This window comes from Nyctereutes procyonoides, unplaced genomic scaffold (genome assembly GCF_905146905.1).
Source record: "Nyctereutes procyonoides isolate TBG_1078 unplaced genomic scaffold, NYPRO_anot_genome, whole genome shotgun sequence".
Taxonomy (NCBI): domain Eukaryota; kingdom Metazoa; phylum Chordata; class Mammalia; order Carnivora; family Canidae; genus Nyctereutes; species Nyctereutes procyonoides.
The window spans coordinates 35201354-35227380 of NW_026575048.1; the positions used below are offsets into that span (position 1 = coordinate 35201354).

The 26027-nt window shown below is 43.2% G+C and overlaps 1 protein-coding gene across 1 annotated transcript in view; it reads left to right on the forward strand.

The window, feature by feature from the left end:
- The window catches only part of ACOXL (acyl-CoA oxidase like), a 351472-nt gene that overhangs the window by 41013 nt on the left and 284432 nt on the right, over nucleotides 1–26027 (forward strand). Inside the window, exons 4-9 of the mRNA XM_055327355.1 lie at nucleotides 2902–2988; nucleotides 3331–3429; nucleotides 6747–6861; nucleotides 7833–7919; nucleotides 9711–9783; nucleotides 13614–13746. Coding sequence (XP_055183330.1) covers nucleotides 2902–2988; nucleotides 3331–3429; nucleotides 6747–6861; nucleotides 7833–7919; nucleotides 9711–9783; nucleotides 13614–13746 — 594 coding nt within the window. The remainder of the gene's footprint in view (nucleotides 1–2901; nucleotides 2989–3330; nucleotides 3430–6746; nucleotides 6862–7832; nucleotides 7920–9710; nucleotides 9784–13613; nucleotides 13747–26027) is intronic.

Below are 26027 nucleotides of genomic sequence, written 5' to 3' on the forward strand. Positions count from 1 at the left end.
AGGCTTCTGGCGTGGACCTGTGGGACCTGGTCTCTCTCATGTTTCTGCTTTGTCTCCTTCTCACCACATTGACCCCATGTGTTGTTTTCATGTACCAGCTCTCGTGATGGCAAGAGCAGCCAGCAGCACTAGGCCTCCATGCTTCCAGATTCCATTGCAATGAAAAGAGAGCTCCTTTTGCCTACCAGCTTACCCATGTGTCCCAGAGGATGCTCTGGTTGGACCTACCCAGGTTGTGTGTCTATGCAGAAGCCATCCCCTGCGGCCGTGATATTATACATATCATGTAGATCAACCACTTCTGGGTCCCAGGCTCATCATAGAGCTGGGGATGGGGGTCAACATCAGCCACAAACCACTGACTGTGGAAGAGGAAGGCTCCCCAGAGGAAAGCCAGGGTTGTGTGTCTGGGGGAGAGGAAGGCATTCTAACCTGCAGACCCAGTCAATGTCTATACACTTGAGCTCTTCTGTCTTTGTCATTAGTCCCCTACTCCCTTCAAATGGCCCTGTTCCAGCTACCCTTCCTTCTTGTCTTTCTCCTCATCTTTCTCCTCCTCTACTTCCTCCTTGCCAGCAACACTCTTCCAGGGTTTATAAAAGACCAAAGTACTTGGCACTTGACTGTCACTGAATTCTCACAACAACCTTATGAAGTGCTATTAGGCATTAGACAGCTTGGGTTTGGATCCTAGCCCTGCTTACCATCCTAGGGTGCAGCCTTAGGCATGTCACTCCCCTCTCTGAACCTCAGTGTCCTTATCTGTCAAGTAAGGGTGATGATGTGTTTTTCCCAGGGTGGTTGTGAGCATCAGTGGGCTTGTGTATATGAAGCTCAATGCTTAGAATAGTGACTGCTCAGTAAGTGGGAGCATTCATCCCTCACTGCATTTGTCACATGTGGAGACTGAGGATTGCTATTTGTCCCAGGTCCTATAGCCAGTGTGTAACTGAGCTGGGCTTTGAGCTGAGGCCATCTCATCCGAGGCATTTCCATCAGCTTTTCCTGTTTGTTGACTGTTTCTCATGGTCGAGCTCACTTTGCAGACTGGGCCAGTGCCTGGAAGCAGTGCACAAATACTTTGTGACACATCTTCTATATACCAGGCACTGAGCTAACCCCTGAGCAGACAAGGCAGACTGCACATTCAAAAGTGTCATTTGAAAGCAAAACAAAACTGGAGGTATCAGAATTCCAGATTTCAAGTTATGTTACAAAGCTACAGTGATTCAAACCATATGGTGCTGGCATAAAAATAGACATAGATCAATGGAATAGAACAGAAAACCCAGAAATAAACCCACAATTATATGGTCAATTAATCTCTGAAAAAGGAAGAATGAATATCCAATGGGAAAAAGTCTCTTCAACAAATGCTGTTGTGAAAACTAGACAGCCACATGCAGAAGAATGAAACTGGACCACTTTCTTTCATCTTACACAAAAATAAACTCAAAATGGATTAAACACATAAACGTGAGACATGAAACCATAAAAATCCTAGAAAAGAGCACAGGCAGTAATCTTTCTGACCTCAGCTGTGGCAACATTTTTCTAGACATATCTCTTGAAGCAAGGCACATATAAGCAAAAATAAATTATTAGGACTACATCAAAACAAAATGTTTCTCCACAGTGAAGGAAACAACAAAACTAAAGTCAGCTTACTGAATGGGAAAATATATTTGTAAGTGACACATTCAATAAGGGATTAAAATCCAAAATATATGAAGAACTAATACAACTCAATACCCCCAAAACAAATAATCCAGTTAAAAAATGAACAAAAGACATAAATAGACATTTCCAAAGATGACATACAAATGGCGAACAGACACGTGAAAAGATGCTCAACATCACTCATAATCAGGGAAATGCAAATCAAAACTACAGTGAGATATCACCTCACACCTGTCAGAATGGCTAAAATCAAAAACACAAGAAACAGGTGTTGGCAAGGATGTGGAGAAAAAGGAACCTTCTTGCACTGTTAGTGTGAATGCAAATTGGTGCAGTCACTGTGAAAAATGGTATGGAGATTTCTCAAAAAGTTAAAAATGTAACACCCTACAATCCAGTAATTGCACTACTGAGTATTTACCCCCAAAGTACAAAAACACTAATTGGAAGGGATACTTACACCTCTATATTTATAGCAGCGTTACCTATAATAGCCCAACCATGGAAACGGCTCAAGTGTCCATTGACAGATGATGAATGGATAAAGAAGATGTGGGGGATACACACACACACACACACACACACACACACGTATATGTAAAATGGATATAATGGAATAGTACTCAGCTATAAAAAGAATGAAATCTTGCAACAACATGGCTAGAGCTAGAGAGTACAATGCTAAGCAAAACAGGTCAGTCAGAGAAAGACAAATACCATATGACCTCACTCATAGGTGGAATTTAAGAAACAAACAAAAAAAAATGAGCAAAGGAATTAAAAGGGAGAGAGACAAACCAAGAACCAGATTCTTAATTATAGAGAATAAACTGCTGGTTACCAGAGGGGAGGTGGGTGGGGAGATGAGGAAAATAGGGGATGAGGGTTAAGGGGTGCACTTATCATGATGAAATAAAATAAGATGGAAAAAAAAGAGTCATTTGGTGAGCTGAACTGGGCAGCCCTGAGGATGGAGAACTGACATTTTTCAGTGTTAGGGTGGCCCCTCCAAGAGAGACAACCATGGGCTATGTCTGCAGAGAGGAACTGGAGCATCCCAGGCAATGGAGGGGAAGGGCATGGATGCCTTACCATTTGTGGGACTTTTGTAAAACTTGATGAGCTGAACAAATGCTCCTCGAATGGAGTTTGGCCAGGGGTTTAGTTGTCATTAACCTCTTGACTGTTGCTAACATTGGTCTATATTGTCCTTGTTTTCAGTGTGGAATAATTTATTGGCTATTTGGCGGTGCAGTCAGGAATCTTGGAAGCCCAGGACATGTAACTAAGTGGCTTCAGCCACTCCAGGTATGGCGTGTACCTCAGTAGATGTCTTCTTCTATGGAGAGCCTTTAAAATTCAAAGAAACAACATGTGTGTGTGTGTGTGTGTGTGTGTGTGTGTGTGTATGTTTGCAGAAAAAAGATAAGAGAATTAGTGTCAGCAAGAATCTTGTTCAGAATGAGAATTTCAAGACTGCCTTATAAAAACTTGTGTTTTTATCATATTAGCTGTCACCAGGCTGAACTCCTAGTTTATATCTCCAGCTCACCTCCCCTCTTTCTCACTCACATTCTTGACTATCAGAGGTCTGCAGCTAGAGCAACCATCTGACTAGCTAATTCCCTTCTAATATCTGGTGAACTCCAGGAGCAGAAATACACCGGGATGTTTGCCATGACTGAGAGGGGCCATGGGAGCAATGTGAGAGGGATCCAGACTGAAGCCACCTTTGACCTCTCTGCGCAGGTGAGGATGCTGCCCATCATTCCGCAGTTCCGGGCTGCGGGAAATCTGTTCAGAACCAGACTCTCCTCCTTCCTGGGGCCAAAGTCTCCATATCTTTAGCTTCTACTCCCCCTGAATAAAGAAACTATTTACTTATTTCACTCTCCTTTGCAGTTTCTCATTTGATATTGGGTTTTTCTAAGAACTACAAAGGAATAAATACATTTTGAAGTTATTTCTTGGCATGAGTTTGGGTCAATATATGTGTGCAAGCATGGGGCATGAGTGTAAGTGTGGCTATTCTTCCCATTTTCTGAGTTTGTTTTTTAGAATCTGAATTTTTGCTAGGAGGTTTTCCTGACCCACAAATGCTACTTAGAGGTGATTGGGGTCTAGAATAATAGATTCAAGTAAGGGTTGTATTGGAATATGTTCATCCTTTCCTCCTGCCCATATGCTAGTTCTCTACAATAGTCAGTGATGTCCAAGGTCATAGCAAGAATAATGACTGACATGTATTGAATGCTCACTATGGGCCAGGCTCTGTGTCAAGTACCTTCTGTATAGTTTACCGTATTCCCTTGCAATAACTATCCCATAAGGTGATGGTAAGCCACGTCTGGTAATTTAGCACGTGTGTGCTAGACATCAGGATAAGCACTCTATATATAACATTGTTTTAAATATCTTATAGTTTTCTAGGAAGATACTATTGTCCCTATTTTACAGGTGGATAAACTGGCTCACAGAAGTTAGGAAATGGTCTACGAATATGCAGCTCATGAGCCAGGCTGCTTCAAGTGGGACTGCCCCTAAGAGCTTGGCTTTCCTGCTAGTGGTGGTATGCTGACCGGCCATCTTTTGAGTTTTTGGTTGGTCAGTTTTTTCTTTCCCTAAACCATGATACTGAGGTTGCCTTGCTGTCATTAAAGGGGGAAAAAAAGAAACTCCACCCCAGAATTCTTATTTCTTTCTTATTACAGTTTTTTTTTCCCCCACAAAAATCATTTCCCTGGGTGGGTCCCATTTTCCCCAAACAACATAAATGATTTAGCTACTTGGTGTGTTTCGGCAGCTGTTGCCTTCTGCAGGGGAGTTGCAAAGTTGAAATCATAATGATGAGGAGACTCTGGTGAACACTCTGCCTCTGGTGGGAGTGAGAGAGAGAATAAGCCCATCATAAACTTGAGCCACTGAGAATTGACATAGCATTCATAGCAATGAATTCTCCTTCATTGCATTCTGTGTTTTCCCCTTCATTTCCCTTTTAAAATGTGAGAGCATATCAAATGAGCCTCTCTCCCTTGAGAACTGTTTCAATCTCTTACATTTTTTGGTTATTCATTGCTGTGGGTTGGCTGTTTTATTTTTTATTTTTGGACAGTGGTGCTGATAGTGGTAGGGATAATTAAGAGGTAAAAGAGAGTTTTATTTTTACATTTTATGTTAAATAGCAAAAATAAATGGAACTACGGGCTCTCTGGTCACAGCTTTTCTTTCTTTTTTTTTTTTAAAGTGCTTTACACTGCTGACCATTTTGTTGGCCTTCAACCACTAATTATGGTAAGAACCAACACACATGGTGTGCATTATTTAGATCCTGCTTCAATGCCAGCATTTTGGCTTATGCAAACTTTCCCAAATCAGTATTTTTGCCAGAAGTGACAAACCTCCTTTCCCAGAGTGTATCACATGTTAAAGGGGATGGATGGCCTCTTGTCTCTCTCCCTACCCCACCAGATCTTTTCTGCCAGGTCAATGTTACTGTGCTACTCCCCTTCCTACCCTCGAGGGTAAGGGTGCCTTTACCACATGTTTGTTTTTGTTTTGTGGTATTTTTGTTGTTGTTGTTGTTACTGCACCCAGCCTCAAATAATTCCTTTCTTTGAGAAATCCTGACTGGCCTGATAAGACAAGGGCAGTCTCCAGAGACTTCTCTTAAAAAGATTCAGCTTGTCCATTTATGTTTCTGAAAAGCGCTTGCACATGTTAAAAGTTTCCTTGTGCAAACATATGTCAGAGAGTGTTTTCTTAGGCTTCAAGAATGTATTTCTTGGCCAGCGGGAAAGTGTAGTCTATATACTTTAAAATCTGAACTCTGAGATAATTTTTACATGATCAATCGCTCGTTGGTTTAGTTCAGCCACATCTTCGATATTGTCAGCTCCAGTTAAACGTGCACTTCTGCTCCTTTGCCATTTTCCCCAACCTGTCCCAGGTACTCTGTATTCAGAGCTGGCAGTTATTGTCAGTTCTCCTTGACATGAGGTTTCAGGGTAACCTGGGTAATGAGCAAAATTAGAAGTAAAGGAGATGCCTGGGTGGCTCAGTGGTTGAGTGTCTGCCTTTGGGTCAGGGCATGATCCTGGGGTCCTAGAGTCAAGTCCTGCATTGGGCTCCCCGCAGGGAGCCTGCTTCTCCCTCTGCCTATGTCTCTGCCTCTCTGTCTGTCATGAATAAATGAATAAAATGTTAAAAAATAAAAGAATTAGAAGTAAAAGGGGGAACATTTACATTGTGATTCTATACTGGCTTCCCGAGAGGAGAAGAAAGAAGACCGAGGTTGAGCAGAGCCTGAAAACAAAAACCCTGCATCTTCTTAACCAATGTTAATTTCAGACTGTTTGGAGCTGGAATCCTTGGTCATATTATGGAGACAAACTGGGTGGCATATTCTAAGATTCTTTCCCTTATAAGGTAGAGAATTATTTACGAATGCTTCAGTTTAAGGTCTTACGCGTTTTAGGGGAACTTTTAGTTATTATATTCATTGATCAAGAAAGTAGAGAGGCAGGATCTGAAACAATGATCCAAAGGCTCAAATGAGGGTTTTTCCCTTTATAAAAGTCAGAATTGTGTGGGCTGAGATTCTAAGGAATGGTGGGAATAGGTCATGGTTGCTTACTAATCTTGCTTGCATCCTGGCATGCAGTTTTGGCCTTCATTTACTTGCTACTTAAACAACAGAGCCATATCAATGAGGTAGAGATTTTCAAAGCCTATACAAGAGTGAAGGGCATGAGGAACCAAGTGATTTGTCCAGAAGGGGCAGTGCCCAGCAGATAAGATAAAACACACAGACATGGATTCATCCAACTAGGGGCCCCAGATCATTAGATGAGCCATCCTTTCTTGTGAACCTTGCTGGTGGCTTACATGGGAGAGGCTGAGTATATATCACTAGGGGCATGGGGGTTTAGTCTGCTCTTCTGCTTTGAAATCTTCTGAGTGTGTCCTGCTACACGATGTGGATCTGTTTCACAGTATTCATTGCAGTGAGCCAAGGAATTGAGATGAGCCACTGGAAAGGAAAACTCTGTCATTCTTTTTTTGTGTAGGAGTTTGTGATTGACACACCATGTGAAAATGCTGAGAAGATGTACATCGGAAATGCGATGTATGGGAATTATGCAGCAGTCTTTGCTCAGCTCATCATAAATGGAAGATCACAAGGTTTGTGCTGGCACAGAAAGCTGGAATACTTTTCTTTACTCTTATGATTTTCCAGTAAGTACTTTACCTTGAAAGTGCACTGCACTGGTTTTATTTTGTATAAACTCAGTATCAACTTTATTTCTTAAATCTACACAATGCCTGAATTTATTATTACATTTTGGCATTACAGTAGTCCTCCTCCTTGCCCCCTTATCGACGGTTTTGCTCTCCACAATTTCAGTTACCTGCTGTCAGCTGTAGTGTGGAAGCAGATGATCCTCCTTCTGATGTATGGTCAAAGGGTCAATAGTAGTGTAACACTGTCACATTGCCTACCTCATTCGCTGCATGTCATCTCATCACATAGGCATTTTATCATCCCACAGTGTCACAAGAAGGGTGAGTGCAATGCAATAAGGTATTTTTGAGAGACAGAGACCACAGTCACATAACTCTTATAGCATATAGATGTAATTATTCTATTTTTTAAAAAAGATTTTATTTACTTATTCATGAGAGACACACAGAGAGGCAGAGAAGGAGAGGGAGAAGTAGGCTCCCTCTGGGAGCCTGATGCAGAACTTGATCCTGGGACCCCGGGACCATGACCTGAGCTGAAGGCAGATGCTCAACCACTGAGCCACTCAGGTGTCCCTAATTGTTCTATTTTATTATGAACTATTATTGTCCATTTCTTACTGTGCTTGATTTATAGATTAAACATGATTGTAGGTATGCAGATAAAGGAAAACACTTGGCATACCTAGGGTTCAGGACTATCTATGGTTTCAGGCATCTACCAGGGTCTTGGAACATATCCCCTGTGGACAAGGGGGTATCACTGTATACACTATTATGCACAGTGCACAGTCCTAGAACTGACTGAATTGCAGAATCAACACAACTGTATACTACTCCAGGAAATGAATAAAGCTTTAATTGTATCTTTAGAAAAGAGAGTTTGGCAACTGTCTCTTTGCCTTCCTCAGGCCCCCACTGTTTTATCGTTCCTATCCGCGATGAAAAAGGAAGCTTGTACCCGGGAGTGACAGCTATTGATATGATGTACAAGGAAGGTGAGTCCCCAGATGACACTCCTTCTATCCTCATTTGCACTTCCTGCCTGCTCTCAGCCCTACCCAAGGAGAGTCTAACCTAACTCACCAAAACAGTGAAGGCAGCAAAGACTCTCTGATTTTGAAGACTGATGAGTCTTTTATGTCAGAACTGTTGGGGAATGTTGAAGATTGCCATTTATGAATATACATTGGTCTTATTTTCTCCCAGCCTCTAGTGTTATCTAGTCATAAGGCAGCTTTGCCCTGAGTAATTTTGCCTCCTCTCCTCTTCTTGGACCAGTGGGCTCTCAGAACACAGATTGAGGTTCTCTCTTTCTTGCTCCTGAGCCACAGTCTGGTTTTGGTGCCTAGGAGGCCCTGATGAATCCCTAGGACTGACTCCGTGGATGAGTTTGCTGTGGCTCTTGTACCCCAGACCAAGTGGCTTAAACAACAGAAATGTATTGGCTCACAGTTCTGGAGGCTACACATCCAAGGTCAAGGTGCTGACAGGGTTGGTTCTTTCTGAGGGTTGTGAGGGAGAATCTGTGCCAGGCCTCTCTCTGTAGATGGCTGTCTTCATGCTTACATGGTCTTCTTCCTCCTTGTATGCATGTCTGTGTGCAAGTTTCCTTTTTGTAAGGATGCCAGTCCCTTGGATTAGGGCAACCCTAATGACCTCTCTCTAACTTGATTATCTCTGTAAAGACCCTGTCTGCAAATAAGGTCATATTCATAAGTACTAGGGGTTAGAACTTGAACATGTGAATTTGGAGTGGGAGACACAGTTCAACCAATAACATTGGTGAGAGCAGACCGTACCTGTGGGCTCTGCTGGTTGTCCCCAGCCAAGGCCAAACCAAGCCAAAGAAACAGGTGGGAGGAGAAGGAAAAAAGAAAGAAGAAAGAGAAGAGGGGGAATAAGATGATTCTTTGGTGGTGGAGGAGACAGTCTCACCTTGTTCAGCCCCTCAGTGTTTATTGACCACTGTCACAGTTGCAGGAATGGGCTACAAGTGGGGTTGTGAGTTCTCTAACTGTATCTCTCCGGATTGACTGAGGCCAGGAAGGCCTCTTGAGTCAAGTACTGCTGAGAGCAAAGGGCCCAGCTCTTGTGAAGTGGTGCCAGACATTTAAAACACCAGCAACTTCAGAAAGTCTGCTTTGGTTTCCTTGTAAGCTCCTAAGTGCAACTGTGTCCTTGTCAAGGGGTATTGTTCTAAATAAGGACATTTACTAAAGATTGTTTCCCCCTTAGATTAAATCTTCCTAAGTGTGAGATGAACAAAAAGTAGACCCCAGACTCTGACAGGTGTCATTAGGAAGTAAATCAAGTGGCTTTCAAAAACCTTCTGAGGAGTTGGGTCACCCTAGTCACTCACTGCTGTCCTTGTGGCCATTTTCTCTTGAGTCTTTCAAGGCATTTGACTTCACAAATTTACCCCTTGTTCTGGAAAGGAAGTGCTGGGAGGGAGGAGAAATTTGACTTCTGTATTACTGGGGGAGTAAGTAGCTTTGCTGCCTTCACTGCATTCAGCCTGACATTCCTTCTATTGCTTAGAGCTCTTCCTTTCCAAGTCGCAGCACCCAGATCTTCCACCTGAGCCCAGGAGCACAGAAGGCACAGTTCTTTAAGAAAACAAATACAGAGTGTTCCCATCCTTATCCTAATTAGAGAAGCATCAGCCATCCTGGGAGTAAAAGAAAGTGTTTTGGGTTTTAGTCGAGACAGGCCTGGGAAGTAACAGGAATCATAGTTCTGATACTAGCATGGATTTGCCTCCTGCAGCTGTTTTCTGCTCTCTCTAGGTCTTCATGGTGTGGATAATGGGATTTTAATATTTCACAAGGTTCGGATACCAAGGGAGAACTTGCTGGATAAGTGAGTAGTTTTCACTTTAACTTGGATTGGCTGTACCTATGATCTCATTACTTTCCCAAGCTAGGCCTGGCACCTGGGTCTCATGGGCTGCATATCCAGGCTGTCTTCCAGCCACTACTACAGATTTATTGACCATCCATTGGAAAATGTACATAAGAAAACAAAAAAAAAATTAAGGTTACCCAAAATGCTATTACCCAGACATAATGATTGTTATGCATACTTTAATGTGTAACTACCTAGACTTTCTTCCAAGCTGGTGTATCAACAGAGAGAGGTGTGTTTGCTTTTTACTGAATGAGATCCACTTATAAATTCTATTTCTTATAACTTGTAATTTATGTTTAACATGTCAAATGTGGGCTTTTTTTAAGATTTTATTTATTTATTCATGACACACACACACACACACACACAGAGAGAGAGAAAGAGGCAGAGACACAGGCAGAGGAAGAAGCAGGCTCCATGCAGGAAGCCCGACGCAGGACTCAATCCCGGGTCTCCAGGATCATACCCTGGACCAAAGGTGGTGCCAAACCGCTGGGCCATCAGGGCTGCCCACGTCAAATGTTTTTATGCAACAGGAAATACATATATACATTATAATTTTCAATATTGCCATAATAGGCTGTTAAATAAATGATCTATAATTTATGCAATCCATCCTCCTTGTTGGACATTTAGGTTGTTTCCTTAAAACTTTTTTTTTTTTTTTTTGCTATTACAGACCAGGTAGTGTTATTGCCTCCTTTGTGGGTGGCAGGAGGTAAGGTACCACCTTTTAGCTTAGGAGGCTCTTGTAACCAGTGCTGCTTGGATGGATAATGTCAGAGGTGCTCAGTGTCATTTCCCAATATTCCACTGATGTCAGGGTGGGTTAAACCGTGAGGGGAAGGCTACTTCTTCAGGTGCATTTTAGGAGTGAAGCTCTAGGGGTTCACATTACCCTTTGTGGAGGCAAGAAACTCCAATTGCCTTACTTTTCTCAAAAGCATTTCATTTATCCAATAAAAATCCTGACCTATAGTCAAACTGAAATCTGTGAAAAAGCAAGCAAACAAGCAAGCTCTGCATAGTCAGCTTTACTATAGATTTTCCTTTAACATTTCACTCTTTTTTATTGCCTGAAAGCTCTTGCCAGCAGATAGATGTCATAGATGCCAAAAGTTTAGGAAAAATGTGTGGGAAACAAACTTTAAAAGGACCATTCTGGTAAATTCTGCCCCCCTCCTGGCCCTGGGAATTGGTAGGAAATAAAATGGAAATAAAGAAAGCATCTTTGCAGTTATCCTGGTGTGTGGGGAAGCCCTTAGGGCCCCTCAGGAGTCACCAGCACCCATAACAGCAGGTCTGAGCACCACCAGCCTTCCTCAGAAGCATCTGCACATTTTCTGGTCACTTAGCAGCAGCTCTTCACTCTGGGAGATGGAGAAGATGGAAGGAAAACCACAGATGTAGAGCTCCTCATATGTGACCCACCCTCATGAGATCTCAGGGGCCTGACCAGTCTTCCAGAAGCTAGATTCATTGGCTTAGCATTCATCCAATATACTATAGATTAGAAAGTTAAATCCAGCCAGAAAGAAAAATGATAGTGAGCTACATGGTCCATAGAAGACATGAGAATATATAGATTTTTTTTGATAAGCAGGATTTGATTTTAAGCCATTCTATTGGCATATTAAGCTGCCCCCAATATGTCAGAGAGCAGTAGTGGCAACACAAGTATTTTGAAGGAGGCGCCCCATTTTTGGGATGTTGATAAAAAATGGACCAGTAAATAGATGTTCAGATTCATTGCAATCCTTGTCAAAATCCCAGTTACCTTTTTTTTTTTTTTTGGCAGAAATTGAGAAACTGATCCTAAAATTCATATGGCAGCACAAGAGAGTCAGAATAACCAAAACAGTTTTGCTAAAGAAGAACAAAATAGGAGACTCACTCTTCTGATCTGAAAATTTACTACAAATCTACAGTAATTGAGATGGTGTCATATTATAGTGGATCCCCCTGAAAGCAGGTGGGAAACAAAAAAGAAAGAACAAAGGAAAAAACCCACTGTAGTATTGGCATAAGGATAATAGGTGGGCAATGAAAGAGAATGGAGAGTCTAGGAATAAAGTCTTACATTTATGGTAAGTTAATACTCAACAAGGATAGTAAGACAATTTATTGAGGGAAAGAATAGTCTTTTGAACAAATGGTGCTAGGACAACTGGACATCCACATGCAAAAGCATGAAGTTGGACTCTTTTTTCATCCCGTATACAAAAATTTTCTCAAAATAGATCACAGATATAAATGTAAGGGCCAGAACTGTAAAGCTCTTAGAAGAAAACATATGTGTAAATCTCTGTGACCTTGATTTAAACCAAAAGTACAAGAACCAAAGAAAAAAAGAGAAAAATTGGACTTCATCAAAATTTAAAAACCTTTGCACCTCAAAGGACACTATGAAGGAAATGAAAAGAGAATGCACAGAATAGAAGAAAATATTTGGAAATTGTATATATTGTAATGACTATGATACATATATTATCTATATAATTTGCAATATACATATATATATACACACACACACACATATTATCCAGAATATAAAAGGAACTATTATAGCTCAACAATTAAAAGACAAATGACCCAGTTGAAAAATGGGCAAAAATGTGAATAGATATTTCTCCGAAGAAGATAAGCAAATGGCTAATGAGCACATGGAAAGATGCTCAACATCATTGTCATTAGGGAAATGCCAATCAAAACCACAATGAGATACCATTTTGCACCTGGTCAGATGACTATAATAAAAGAGGCCATGATAAGGGTTGGTGAGGATGTGGAGAAATTGAAACCCTCTTACATTGTTGGTGGGGATGTAAATGGTGTTGGGGATGTAAACGGTGTTGCTAATTTGGAAAAGAGTTTGGCACTTCTTCAAAAGTTTAAATTTTTCATATGAGCCAGTAGCAATTCTGCTCCTAGGTATTTGTGAAAACATTGTTCAGAAGAGGATTGAAAACATGTCCACACAAAAACATGTACACAATTTTTCACAGCATAATTACTCATAATAGCCATAAAGGGGGAAATGACCCAGATATCTGTCAACTGATGAATGGAGAAACAAAATATGGTGTTTCAATACTATGGAATATCACTGGGCCATAAAAAGAAATAAAGTACTGACATACCGTTACAACATGCATGAACCTTGAAAACAATGAGCTGAGTAAAAGAAGACAGACACGAAAGCCACATATTGTACAATTCCACTGATGTGAAACATCCAGAATAGACAATCCGTAGAGATAGAAAGTAGAGTAATGGTTGCCAGGGCCCGGAGTATGATGAGTATGGGGAGTGACTGCTAATAGTATGAGTTTTCTTTTTGAGATGATGAAATGTTTTGGAATTGGACAGTGGTAATATTGTATGAGTTTGTGAATGTACTAAAAACCACTGAATTGCACACTTTAAAGGGGGGAATTTTATGGAATGTGAATTATATATCAACAACAAAAGAGTGGATTGATGTGTGGTTTTCACATTCTAGTGTTGGTTTAATGATGGTGGTCCTCATGCTTTTTTTTGTGCCAAGGGCCACTGCTTAGTCACGAGCTGGTGGTGGCGTGGCATGAAACCTGCTTCTACTTTCCCTGAGTAAAGCCTTGGTCAGAATCTTCTGGGGAGGCTCTTGCTCTACTCTGATGTCTCAGGGCAGTTCCTGCATCTGGAAACCCTGTGTATGCATACGGCACTATTTCTAGTGGGGCCATGTTCTTCCTCTGTGTTAACTCTATCCCCCTTTTCCACCTACCTCTTCCCTCCCATAGGTTTGGTTCTGTGGCTCCAGATGGGCAATACCATTCACCTATTAAGAACAAGAGTGCAAGATTCAATGCGATGCTGGCAGCGCTGACTCCTTCGAGATTAGCTGTGACTTTCCAAGCTATGGGTGCCATGAAGGTAGTTGACTCTGATTTTAATTTACATCGCAGTTTGTTCTCTGCATTTTCCAGGGATGGGTAGGAATTTCAGAAGCTGAGCTTCCTGAGCCACAGTTGGTATAATGTAGCTAGGGCTAATGGTTAGATATGAGAGGTACCAGTTGGCCACACACAGAGAACATTTCTGCACCCTTCTTATCATGGGATCCTATCCATCTGTATCTCAGATGTGCTGCTGATTATGGGGGATAGAACATAGGCATTATGGTGAAAGAGCCACAAAAGATGACCCTGGAGGGACTGGGTCATTCAGAACAAATGCATCTGCTGGAAAAACAGCTAAGAGCTGACACATGAGGGAAGGCCAGCATGTCTCAGCTGAGTTCACTGGGGAGATTTGATGGTCATGTGGCTGTTTGGAGTGTGGCATTCAGCCTCACAACTTAGAGTCCATGAAACCAGACCCCCAGAAGACATCTCTAACCTCCCCTCTTCCCACACCTTCCCAAATACTGATTTGGAGAGGCCAGGAGAGGAAAGTTCTGGAAAGCCCTTCTCTTCTTCCTCTTCCTTCTCTTTCCCCATCTCCTCCTCCTTCTCCTCCTCCTCCTCAAGGCTCAGCATTGTCTGTTCTCCGGGCCTTTTCCATCCCTTTGCATGAGGGAAAAGCCTGCCTTAAGCTTCACTGAGCTTGGTGAAGTTGGAAGAAAAATTAAGAAACCCATGAATATACATTGTAACTTGAATCCAACGTTTTCCATCAAGAAGGAATAAATTTCATTCACCTGACTCCAGGCCTGGCCTCAGCACACAGTTTTCTGACTAGAAGGAAAATTCTTTTTTACTCTTTTCCACCAAGCTAATCCTGCTGTCTAGGAAGCCTGCCTGATAGGAGTTTCACTGTGTTTTGCTTTCATACCAATTGGTACAATTGTGATACTATAGACACCCACCCTGGGTATTATTAAGCCAATGTCCTCATGCCCAAGGCACTGCTTCCTGTACTTGTTTTCTGGTGGTTCTTAAGGGGTTTTGAGTTCTGAAGTCTTACATCAGGAATGGCTCAGCTGGTTGGTCCCCTTAGCTGAATTGTCTGGCAAAGGAACAAGATCCCCAGGGAAGCCTTGTGATGAAGGCAGAGAGATGAGGCCAAGGCTCTAGCACAGCATCAGAGTGCTAATGAAGACTTCTTCAAGTCTGTAGAGAAACTATTTCAGCCATGTCATTACTTCAGAAAAAGGCAAAGGGGGAGAAGTCATTGAGCTGAGAATGACATTGTAGAGAAGCTGGGACAAAAATCAGATCCGGGATTATCTGGTGCCTCAATGGCAGTATCTGCACATTAGCTCCTCTGCTGGTAGTGGCCTTGGGGTCTCTCTGAGGAGAGCTATCAGTGAACATGAAAGCACTTGCTCCTGGCTATAAGACAATGCAGAAAGCCAGTGCTTTATGTTTCTGAGTGGGTGATGGTGTGTGAAGGATGCCCACATTGCCATCAGCCCCATTAGCTCATCCAGGCTAGTAGCAGAGTCCTGAGGGAGCAGGCACAGGATAGCAGAGGCAGGGAAGTGGCAGGGCCTTTTGGAAGAGACTTGATTTTAAGTATCTCCAGATCTGGAGCTGGAAGAGTGGGAGAGAGGAGACAGGGGGGCTGATTTCTAAAAGGCACTCATTCTCCATTCTACTGAACATTGGCAACATAGAGGCCTTATCTTGATCATAGAACAGAGACCGGAGGCTTCAAATCTCAGCCTGGACATGACTGGCAGTGGGGTCTCAGCGAATCAGGAGGCCTCCTTAAGCCTCAGTTTCTTCATCTGTAAAATGGACATTGTGAGGTAAGGCATGAGTGAGTAGAGGTGTGTGCAGTGCTGGCACAGAGCAAATGTTTAGTAGCTCAGAGCTGTCACTGATGTGGTGCCCATTGCCATACTGCTGTTACTGGGAAGATAGGAGTTAGCTCTAAAAAAGGAATAAATGTGCTTTTGTTGAAACAGATGTCATCTTGGACTCCAGGTACCAAGGTAGTCTGAAAGGTTTTGCAGAAGTACATAGTTTCCTTCTGATCCTTATGTATCTGAAGCAAAACAGAGTGGCCATGAGTCAGCACCTGCCCTGCCGGGAAGTAGATTTGCCCTGTAACAGGGAGATCCCCTCTCAGAGCCTGTGAGCCCCGAAGGCTGCATAGTTTGGGCACTGCCGATGTGGTCCAGCCGTGATGGACAGCGACCCTGGCCACCGTGATCTCATCGCAAGCTTCTCGGGCAAGGATGATCTCACCAGTCCTCTTGGCAGCTCCTCCTCTCCTATGGCTCAAACACATGACAGATGTTTTCTCAGCTGAAACCTAAGATGGTCCCACTTGTTCTGTTCTAGCTGATGAGTGGAAAAATGGATCCTTTTCTCCTACGTGCATTCCTTATGTATTAGAAAACTGTCACCGTGGCTCCCCATGGTGACATTTGCTCAAGGCTGAGCATGCCCCGTCCTTTTAAACTTTGCCCAGATGCCTTATTTTTCATGGTTATCTCTCATTTTCATAATTCCTCAGTACTTTCTGATTTTTTTCTTAAAGGCTTGCCTTAATAAGCCTTCCTCCAATTTATGTTCCAAGTGCCCTGCCAGGTTAAATGATTAGCAGGAACAAAAGGAAAAGGAAACGGAAACCAAGACTTTTGGCTGGGGTGGGAGGTAGGGGCTTGGGAGAGCTCTGTAGCCGAAGTGGGGAGGCTGGGAAGCCTTTTTAGAAGGGGGAAGGAAGGGAAGGGAGAGAAAACTGAGTGAGAAAAAAATCAGAGAGGCAGACAAACCATGAGAAGCTCCTAACCCTGGGAAACAAACAGGGTTGCTGGATGGGAGGTGGGTGGAGGATGGGGTAATTGGGTGATGGGCATAAAGGAGGGCACGCGATGTGATGAGCACTGGGTATTATACACAACTGATGAATTATTGAAAATGACATCTGAAACTAATGATGTACTATATGTTGGCTAATTGAATTTAAATTTAAAAAAAAGAAAGAGGAAGGAAGTTGGGGAAGTCACTGGTGATTTCGGAGGCAGAAGTAGAAGGAGTGTGAAATGTGAAGGAGGTCTAGGCCATCGTGTTGGGTTGATGTTGCATGTAAGTAAATATTTCAGCGTAAGACAAGCTGGTTCCCCATTTTCAAAAGAGTCTCTGTAGTCTTTTAAAGTAGGTGCTACAAAGTAGCTGGGTCCCTCTCCCAGAGTTCTGAGCAGCTCTGGGTGATGCTGGCGCCAGTGAGTCTGCATTTCCAGCAAGTTCCCCGGTGATGCTGACATTACTGGTTGGGGATCACATTTGGAGAACCGCTGCACAGAGCAGATGGATACAGTCACAGATTTCTGGCCCCATCCCAGCCACCTTGTCACTGTTCTGGCCTCCTAGTTCCTCCATGGTCATGGCCCAAGTTCTTTTCCCATCTCCAGCACCTTGCATGACCTCTCACCCAGCCTTCTTCTTCTTCTTCTTCTTTTTTTTAATAAATTAATTTTTTATTGGTGTTCAATTTACCAACATACAGAATAACACCCAGTGCTCATCCCGTCAAGTGTCCCCCTCAGTGCCCATCACCCATTCACCCCCACCCCCCGCCCTCCTCCCCTTCCACCACCCTTAGTTCACTTCCCAGAGTTAGGAGTCTCTATGTTCTGTGTCCCTTTCTGATATTTCCCACACATTTCTTCTCCCTTCCCTTCTATTCCCTTTCACTATTATTTATATTCCCCAAATGAATGAGAACATACACTGTTTGTCCTTCTCCGATTGACTTAGTTCACTCAGCATAATACCCTCCAGTGCCGTCCACGTTGAAGCAAATGGTGGGTATTTGTCATTTCTAATGGCTGAGTAATATTCCACTGTATACATAAACCACATCTTCTTTATCCATTCATCTTTCGATAGACACCGAGGCTCCTTCCACAGTTTGGCTATTGTGGACATGGCTGCTAGAAACATCGGGGTGCAGGTGTCCTGGTGTTTCATTGCATCTGAATCTTTGAGGTAAATCCCCAACAGTGCAATTGCTGGGTCGTAGGGCAGGTCTATTTTTAACTCTTTGAGGAACCTCCACACAGTTTTCCAGAGTGGCTGCACCAGTTCACATTCCCACCAACAGTGTAAGAGGGTTCTCTTTTCTCCACATCCTCTCCAACATTTGTTGTTTCCTGCCTTGTTAATTTTCCCCATTCTCACTTCACCCAGCCTTCTGTTCACATGCCATCGTGCTGCCTAGCCAGCCCACTCTCGCTTTTCACATAGTGTTCATGTCCCCGTCAGAGCTCAGGCAAGTGTCTCTTCTTCAGAAAGGTCACAGCCTACATGGCATCCCTCTGTCATGTTTTCAAGGCATTGCACTTCCCCTTGAAGTGTTTCTTCACTTCATTAGCTGGTTTTGACCAGCTAATGGTGTGATAGAGCCATTTCTGTGTCCTTGCTAGCCTAAAAGATCCATGTAACCAGAGTCCTGCTGGCCGCATTTACTGCTGGGTATTCAGCTTCCCACATGGAGTAGGAACAGAGCAAATAGGAGCTGATGGAATGAATGGAGAATGAATCAGGGTTGCCTGGATGGCTCAGCCAGTTAAGCATCTGCCTTCGGCTCGGGTCATGATCTCAGGGTCCTGGGTTTGAGCCAATTGGGCTCCCTGCTCAGTGGGGAGTCTGTTTCTCCTTTTGTCCTTCCCCCTGCTTGTTCTTTCTCTCTCTCTCTCAAATAAATAAAGTCTTTTTTAAAAAGAATGAATCAAAATTCACAAATTGAACACCTGACATAGTTCTTGGTAGAGGTAAGTGTTTAATACATGTCTGTCTTGTGCCCCACACCCCAAACCCTCAGCCTATTCCAGGGTGATGGGAAAGAAAGATGTTGCTACCTCCTCCTTCTGACTCCACATGTAATATGTACTTTACAAGTGTTAACCCATTTCTCCTCATAACAGCTCTGAGAGGGTTCCATTGGTATGTGGGGAAACTGAAGCAGGAAGATGTTAAAGAAATTTGCCCAAGGTGGGCACTGAATATACATAGGTTGATTCTTCTGGTCTTTGTTAAGGGAGATGGCTCCATATATGGAAGGATGGTCATAGCATGTTGTGTAGATAAGACCGACATGTAGATGGTATTGAAAAATATGGTTGTATTCAATGGGAATAGGGACAGGGCAATGAAGTACATGAATACTAAGAAGCTGGAGATGCTTGGGCATGTTCATGAGCTGCTGAATTAGCTGAGTTACAACTTGAGTCTCAGAAGGCTACGAGCTGGCCTGTGAATCATTAGGTTAGGAAGACCCTCACCACTGCCCCTAATCAGGACTGTATCTGGTGCAAGCATCACTTTATCCTAGTGCCATTGCTGAAGCAGGCAAAGGGATGATGCCCCACATAAAGTTGTTTGGTTGAGATGTGGGATTGACATGGAAACAGCTGGAATGTTGTGCTTACTCTAGACCACAGCAAGACCATTAATAGCATGGACTCTGAAACTGGCCTCTTGGATTTGCAGCCTGCCTCTGTATGACCTCAGCAAGTTACTGAGCCTCTCCACACCTCTAAAAATAATGACAGCACTCCCTCATAGAGCTGTTGTAAGGCCTGAGTGGGTCAGTACCTGGAAGGGGCTTCTACAGTGCCTGCATGCACTAAATCATCAATACATGGAGACTGGTATTATGATTATAAGGGATAGGGGAGCTTATATAATTAAGTTTAGGGTTATTGATCATGAAAACAACATCTGTGAAGCTGTGAGGATACCAAACTGGGTTTATAACATGTACTCAGCCATCTGTGGTAGTGGTGCTTAAGCTGACAGTGGAGACTCATGAAGCTGAGCCTAGATGTGGCTGAAAAATGTCTGTGGTCACGGTTGGCTGTGGATATGGGATGGGGAACAGTGAGGTCTGTGCCATCTGGCTGTCTTCCTGGGGTTCAGTGAAGGACACATGGTCTTGAGAGAGGAGTGGAGGGAGTGAATGACCATCTTTGAGTCATAAAAGGTTGTGGTATGTATGATGGTAGATAGCTTTTCCTACTTCCTGGGGCTGAAGGGAGAGTAAAAGGCAGAAATTGGTTTCACGTGGGACACTCAGAACTTGTGATGGGAACATGACCTTTTCGACATTGAGCATTGTCGGACATGAAGAAAAGGCCTGAGGAAGGTGGTAGAGTCCACTTTTTCAAGAGAGTCTCCCTATTGATAGGGGTTTCGGGATATTGTGGCCTTGAATGACCTTTTCAGGACCTTCTGACTATAAAATTTCATGAAGCAGTAGAACAACAGCGAAGAGGAGGTGAGGGATATCTGAGTCTTCGGAATCAAAGATGGCTCTTCAAACCACAGGGGCCATGATGGTGCAAAATATTTTGTGCCCACGCTGTGTCGGGTGAACATAGAGCAGAGCTAGCTGTGTGTTCCTGCTGTTCTCAAGGTCTTACCTTGAGTCTTCTGCTTCACCCAGACTTTGGCACATCCCCAGAGATGTCCCAGATGTGTGTTCTCAGCCTGGTGTTTGGCTCCTGCCTCTGACTCTACAGGGCCAGGCCTGTGTACTTAGTCACTGGGTGGAATTGGGGCTGGGGCTGGGCAGCTGGTGTTGGAGTTTGACAGCCTGCCTACCCTGAAACCCATGAACCAGATGCTGTGACACCTTTCTCTGAGTTGAAGCTCACTCAGTCCCTTTAAATTAATAACCTTAATTCCTGTAGCTATCATTATAAAACTATCAAGTTTTTGTTTAATTCTTGCTATAAGGTCACGTACTTTAGTTTTCTTCTGGAAGCATTTTATGTTTATCTCTCCTTCTTGTGACTTCGTTTGATCTCATTTTTATCATTATTAATAGAATGTTTAGTGGGCACAGATTATGTGATTTTATTTAGTCTCAGTGTAGGGCCTAATACAGCACTAAATGTCACAAAGTATACTCTTTCCTTCCTTCCTTCCTTCCTTCCTTCCTTCCTTCCTTCCTTCCTTCCTTCCTTCCTTCCTCTGTTTCTTCCTTCCTTCTATCCATCCATCTATCTTCCTATCAATCTATACACTCATATACCAACCTGTCTATTCATCCTTCTGTCTGTCCATCTATCCACCCATCCCCTTCCATCCATTCATCCATCCATTTATCCACTGATCCACTCACTTATCCATCTATCCATCCACCCACCCACCCATCCCATTACAAAGACTCTGAACACAAGGGGGATCCATTCATATATGATTTAGTAGTTAACGGAGAGCTATGTAATGTTCTAAAGAAAAGCAGTCACCTTTTCAATGGACACATATTTTAGAAAACTCCCTAGGCAGGAGTGCATAAGGAGAGGTCAGATCCTGGTCCTCCAGAGCCTGGTCCTCTGGAGCCTGGACCTTGTCCAGCATTAAGGATAGAATAAGAAGCATCTCTACAGGGCTTTGTATGCATGAGGGCTTGGTGTGGGAACTGAACTGAATGGGATTGGATGGAAATGGAAGCACTCTGACAATGAGCACAGGGAGACCTCTGCTTCATCAAATAGTGTGGTGTAAGGGAGAGCAGAGTGTAGTAGGGTGTGGGGTCCCTAGAGCAATGTCTTGAAAATGTATGGTACTCACAAGTGTGTGTGTATCATTGAAATTGATGAGGTCAAATTGGTTGATGTTTATTCTATTGACACTTTTGTAATGTGGCCAGTCCTCTGTTATCACAGGGAGTTGTAGAGTTGAAAATGGGGCTCATCTTGTGTCAGTTGTCTGCTTCTTTTTAGATGCATTGCGTATGCTTTGAGGAAGCAGATTCACATTGCTCGTCTTGTTCTACTCAGGTTGACATTATTCTTACTTTAGTATCTTCACACACTCATACACAAGTGTAAGGAGCAGAGCAGCAGGACTTGCTCAGATGCTGGGGAAGTCCAAAGGGATAAAGGATTTGGTCTGGATGATCCTCAGAGGGGCCATCTGTGAAATAAATATGTGCGGTTTTGTTTTCCCGTGTAGAAAATTCCCAAGATTGACCACCAGAGGGTAGCAAATACCAATAATGACTTGCAGATTATTTTTTCCTTTATATATATTTGCTGTTGTATATAAGAAAAGGCTGGAATTTTGTTGTTCTCATCAGTTTAGCATCTTGTCAGCTCTGAGTGTTGATTGTTACAAAGTGGTCAATATAAGGACAGTGGGGGTGTATCAGCTGAGTAATTAATTGTCTGGCTGAAGACCAAGACTGTACATAGGATATAGAGTTATCTGGATGACTCCTCAGGATATAATTTGACTCACAAGTGTCTTAAAAAATAAGTTTGCAGCATTTTGGGTGGGTGTGAAAATAGTTAAATTTTTTTGTGTATGTTTCCATGGCAGTTTACATTTTTAACAACTGAAATTTAAACATTTATTTTTTAAAAAGTACGTCTGCTGCCTTTTTCCCCAAAGAGCAAATAGCTAAAGATCCAGTACAACTCTAGATAAGTAGCACATGACATGAATTTTTGAAATGCTTATTTTAAAGAATTGCCATTTTGAATTTACTTCAATTCTGTGAACACATGTTGGATGAGTCGCCGTGGGCAGTGAGCAAAGATATCCTGGAACAGGTGTGCACCTTCCAGGAGCTCATGGAGCATCCAGGTAACTGAGACACTACAGCGCTGCGAGGGACTCCACTGTGAGGTGGCCTCCAGGGGTTATACTGGCAGGAAGGGGAAGGTGGTGATGGTAGTATTGAGAATAACACTTTATAAAGAGAGGGTCCTGAGATTTCTGTGGTTGGAAACGACCTCAGAGATAAGAGTCCATTGCACATCTTTTATGGAGACATTTCTAAATGAGGCCCTGGGTCTCTCAGGCACAAAGATCTAGAAGTTGACCTCCAGTCCTTCCACCCTGGGCAGTCTCTAGTCACATCTTCAGATGGACAAGCCAAGAGCATGTGGTGGTGTTTGGAGTTTTCTGTACTATAGGAGAGGCATCCCTCCCCCTTTGGTGTGGCCTAGGGATATGAGATGTTTGCAATGATGATAACATTTCAAGGAACAGAGCTCCCTTGAACTAAGTCATCAGAGGCTGGGCAAGCCCTGTAGGAAACCCCAGTCTCTTCAAACCCTGCATTGTGGCCATGGCAGCTGTGAGAGTGGTGGTGAAGCTGTTGCCAGTGGAGACTGCTTCCAAGTTGCTCTGAGCCTGAGTCCTGCTTAAGAAGGGGGCTTGCCTATAGTAGTCTGCTCACCTAGGACTTCTAGAAATGGTGCCCAGCCTGCAGCTGTGAGGAGCTTCATCTGCCCTGTCGCCTGCCTCTAGGGAGCATCATTTGCACCACTCGAAAGGTCAAGTATGGAAAATTAATGGCTGACTTGCTGTCCTTAGGAGTTTTTACACCTGAAACTTGATATTCCATGTAGCGCAAGTGCTTGTACAGGTCACTGTCCCTTTTCCATACTCCACATTTCATGAACTCCATTCTTCCTCTGCCATGAATCCATCTGTTGGGAGTTTCTCTGAGAAAGGCGACTGTAGTTCAGGCTATCACCAAATAATAACTCCTTGTTCTGAGTGCTTCCTGGAGCATTTTAGGGATAATCACTCCTTTAGTCATCACAGTGGCCCTATGAGATGGATGCTGTCATGATCCCCGTTTTCTGTATGAGAAAACTGAGACATAGAAAAATGTAACAGTTTGCCCCAAATTTCCCAAGCCTTACAATGTGACAGCCTGGTGCTGGGACCCTGCCTTACCCACAATGGGATGGCTTTTGTAATCCTCAAGCAAGGAGTTCTGTGAGTCCATCACAGACCCTACTCACTGGCGTTCCTGGACCACTTTGATGCACAATTGTGTTTGCTTTGGTTAACCAAGTGAAACCAAAAATTAAAAAAAAAAATGTCTACATTTAAAAATGTGGCGATTCTACTCAAACTGGGATTTGGCAGATGCCAGTTGCTTAGCGGCTGGGCCAGAATCCCAGCTTCCTTCTCCACTGTGGCTTAGGACTTGATTTGTTTCTTAGTGGCACCACAGACTTTATATGACTGCCATGTGTCATCGTGGTCCTGAGCATCTATGTGTGGGGAATATGTAGGGTGAGGGAAGACAGGCTGGTCCAGCCTTTATTTAGAATGTATTTTTATGGGGAAAAAGTCTGTTTATAATGAACATATGTTGAGTGTGTACAACTCTGAGCTCAGTCCAGTGGGATGATTTTTGAATACCTCTGCGTACTCACATCAGATTTGCTAGTGAAAAGTCAGATATTCCCCTGTTTGAGACCTCTACTTGAGCTCTGGAAGTGGTTTGGCTTAGGTATATGGAAATTTCTCAATGATGTGTCTAGATCTGGTCTTTCATTTTATCCTGTGTGTCACTTGGTATCCTCTTTCAATTTGAAAACTTTTCATTCTGGGGAACTTTCTTCTACTAGTTCTCTGGTAGTTCTTTTTTACCCATTTTTCTCTGTTTTCTCAGAACTTGAATTGTTTGGAGTTTTTTTTTTTTAAGATTTTATTTATTCATTCATGAGAGAGAGAGAGAGAGAGAGAGAGAGAGAGAGAGAGAGGCAGAGACACAGGCAGAGGGAGAAGCAGGCTCCATGCAGGGAGCCTGATGTGGGACTTGATCCCGGGTCTCCAGGATCATGCCCTGGGCTGAAGGCGGCGCTAAACCGCTGAGCCACCCGGGCTGCCCTGTTTGGAGTTTTTGTCTTGATTGCCTCTCTCTTTTCCCCTTAGAGTTCTCAATAGGATTTGCCCTATGTTCTAGAACTTTACCTATTATACATTTTTTTATTTATACAATTACTTTTAATTTTCAAGAGCTCTCTTACCTATTTCTTTTCTACATTGTTTTTTAGATGCAGTTGCTTCTGTAATCTAGATCAACTGGAGTTTTTTTTTTTTCAGAGTTCTATTCTCTAAATTATCTTTTTTTTTCCCCCTATAGGCTCGGTTGAGGTCAATTAGAGAGAGAGAGGGTTGAGGGGCAGAGAGACTGGAAACCATCATTACAATCAATGTGGGGTCTGTGCTATAAGGGTGTTTTTAGCAGGACCAGGCCAAGGGACACCAGGAATAACTTAAGCTATTCAGAGGAGAGTTCCTCCAAAGACTTCACACTGATTTTTGAAGAGTAAGTAGAAATTGGTTGGGAAATAGAGTGAGGGAAGAACATTCCATGCATGATGGCATGGGGGGAGGGGTGAAAACCAATGAAGCCCATTATGGATAAACAGAAGGCTTATCATGGCCAGAGCTTCCATGGTTTGCTTGAGAAGTTGTGGTGGTTATACACCACACTGACCAAGCTGGCAGGTGAGTGAGAGCCATAATGGAAAAGGACTCAGGAGCTTTGGAGAACCTGTGAAGGAAGAATTACATGCAGGATAAAGACGTGACCAGAATTGCATTTTAGATAGAGTGTCATGGCAGATGGGTGGAAGATGCGGGGTGAAGTGTTGGCAATTGGGACTATGATAATGGTCCACATGAGACATAATGTGTGGAAGGGATGGAGAAAAGAGGAGAGGATATTGGGGCTGATTGGATGTGAGAGACCAAGGATGACAGCAGGTTTGGCTTTGGTGACTGTGTGACCTTCAACTCATTTAGGTAGTTAAGAAGGGGTCCCTTCCTATGCTTTCACCAATAGAAATTTTCCCTTAAATATACAACTGGCTTGACTCTAACTTTAACTTACACTACTGCAGGGGCTGTGAGGTGACCTACCTCACTGGGAAGCTACATATCAAGACCTTGGGGCTTTTGGAAACCTGCTCTCCACTTTCCCCCTACTTCAAAGAGCAGGTGTTGAGAGCTAGCCCTAGGGAAGGTGCCTTCTCATGGGGAGGCCACGCTGTGTGGCACTACCAGGACTGCATGGCAAGTGTGTCTAAGGCTGGACTGTGGTATTAGCAAGTCCTTCCTTCAGCCACTTCCTCTAGCCTAGTTTGAATCAATATGAAAGATGATATTTTGGCCTGTGTCTTCTGTTCCTTGGTTTATTCCTCAATTTGTATAAAAGCCAGGTGGGGGTGCCTTGTAAACCCCAATGTAGGGACCATAAATATGTTGTTCATATTTAAAACGTATAGGCCTGATGAGAAGCACAGTGCCCCACTTCCTTGAGGATATGTGGCCTGACTACATTATGACACAGTTTGGAGTTGAAGGGGGATCTTGTCTATGTTGTAGGCAATCACTACCCTCTGGATCAGACTTGACCAGAGTTTGGAGAGGTTGTAGCTGGAGCAGGAGAGGTAAACTGAGGGATGGGCACTCCCTGCCTACAAGGTTGGCCCTGGGTGG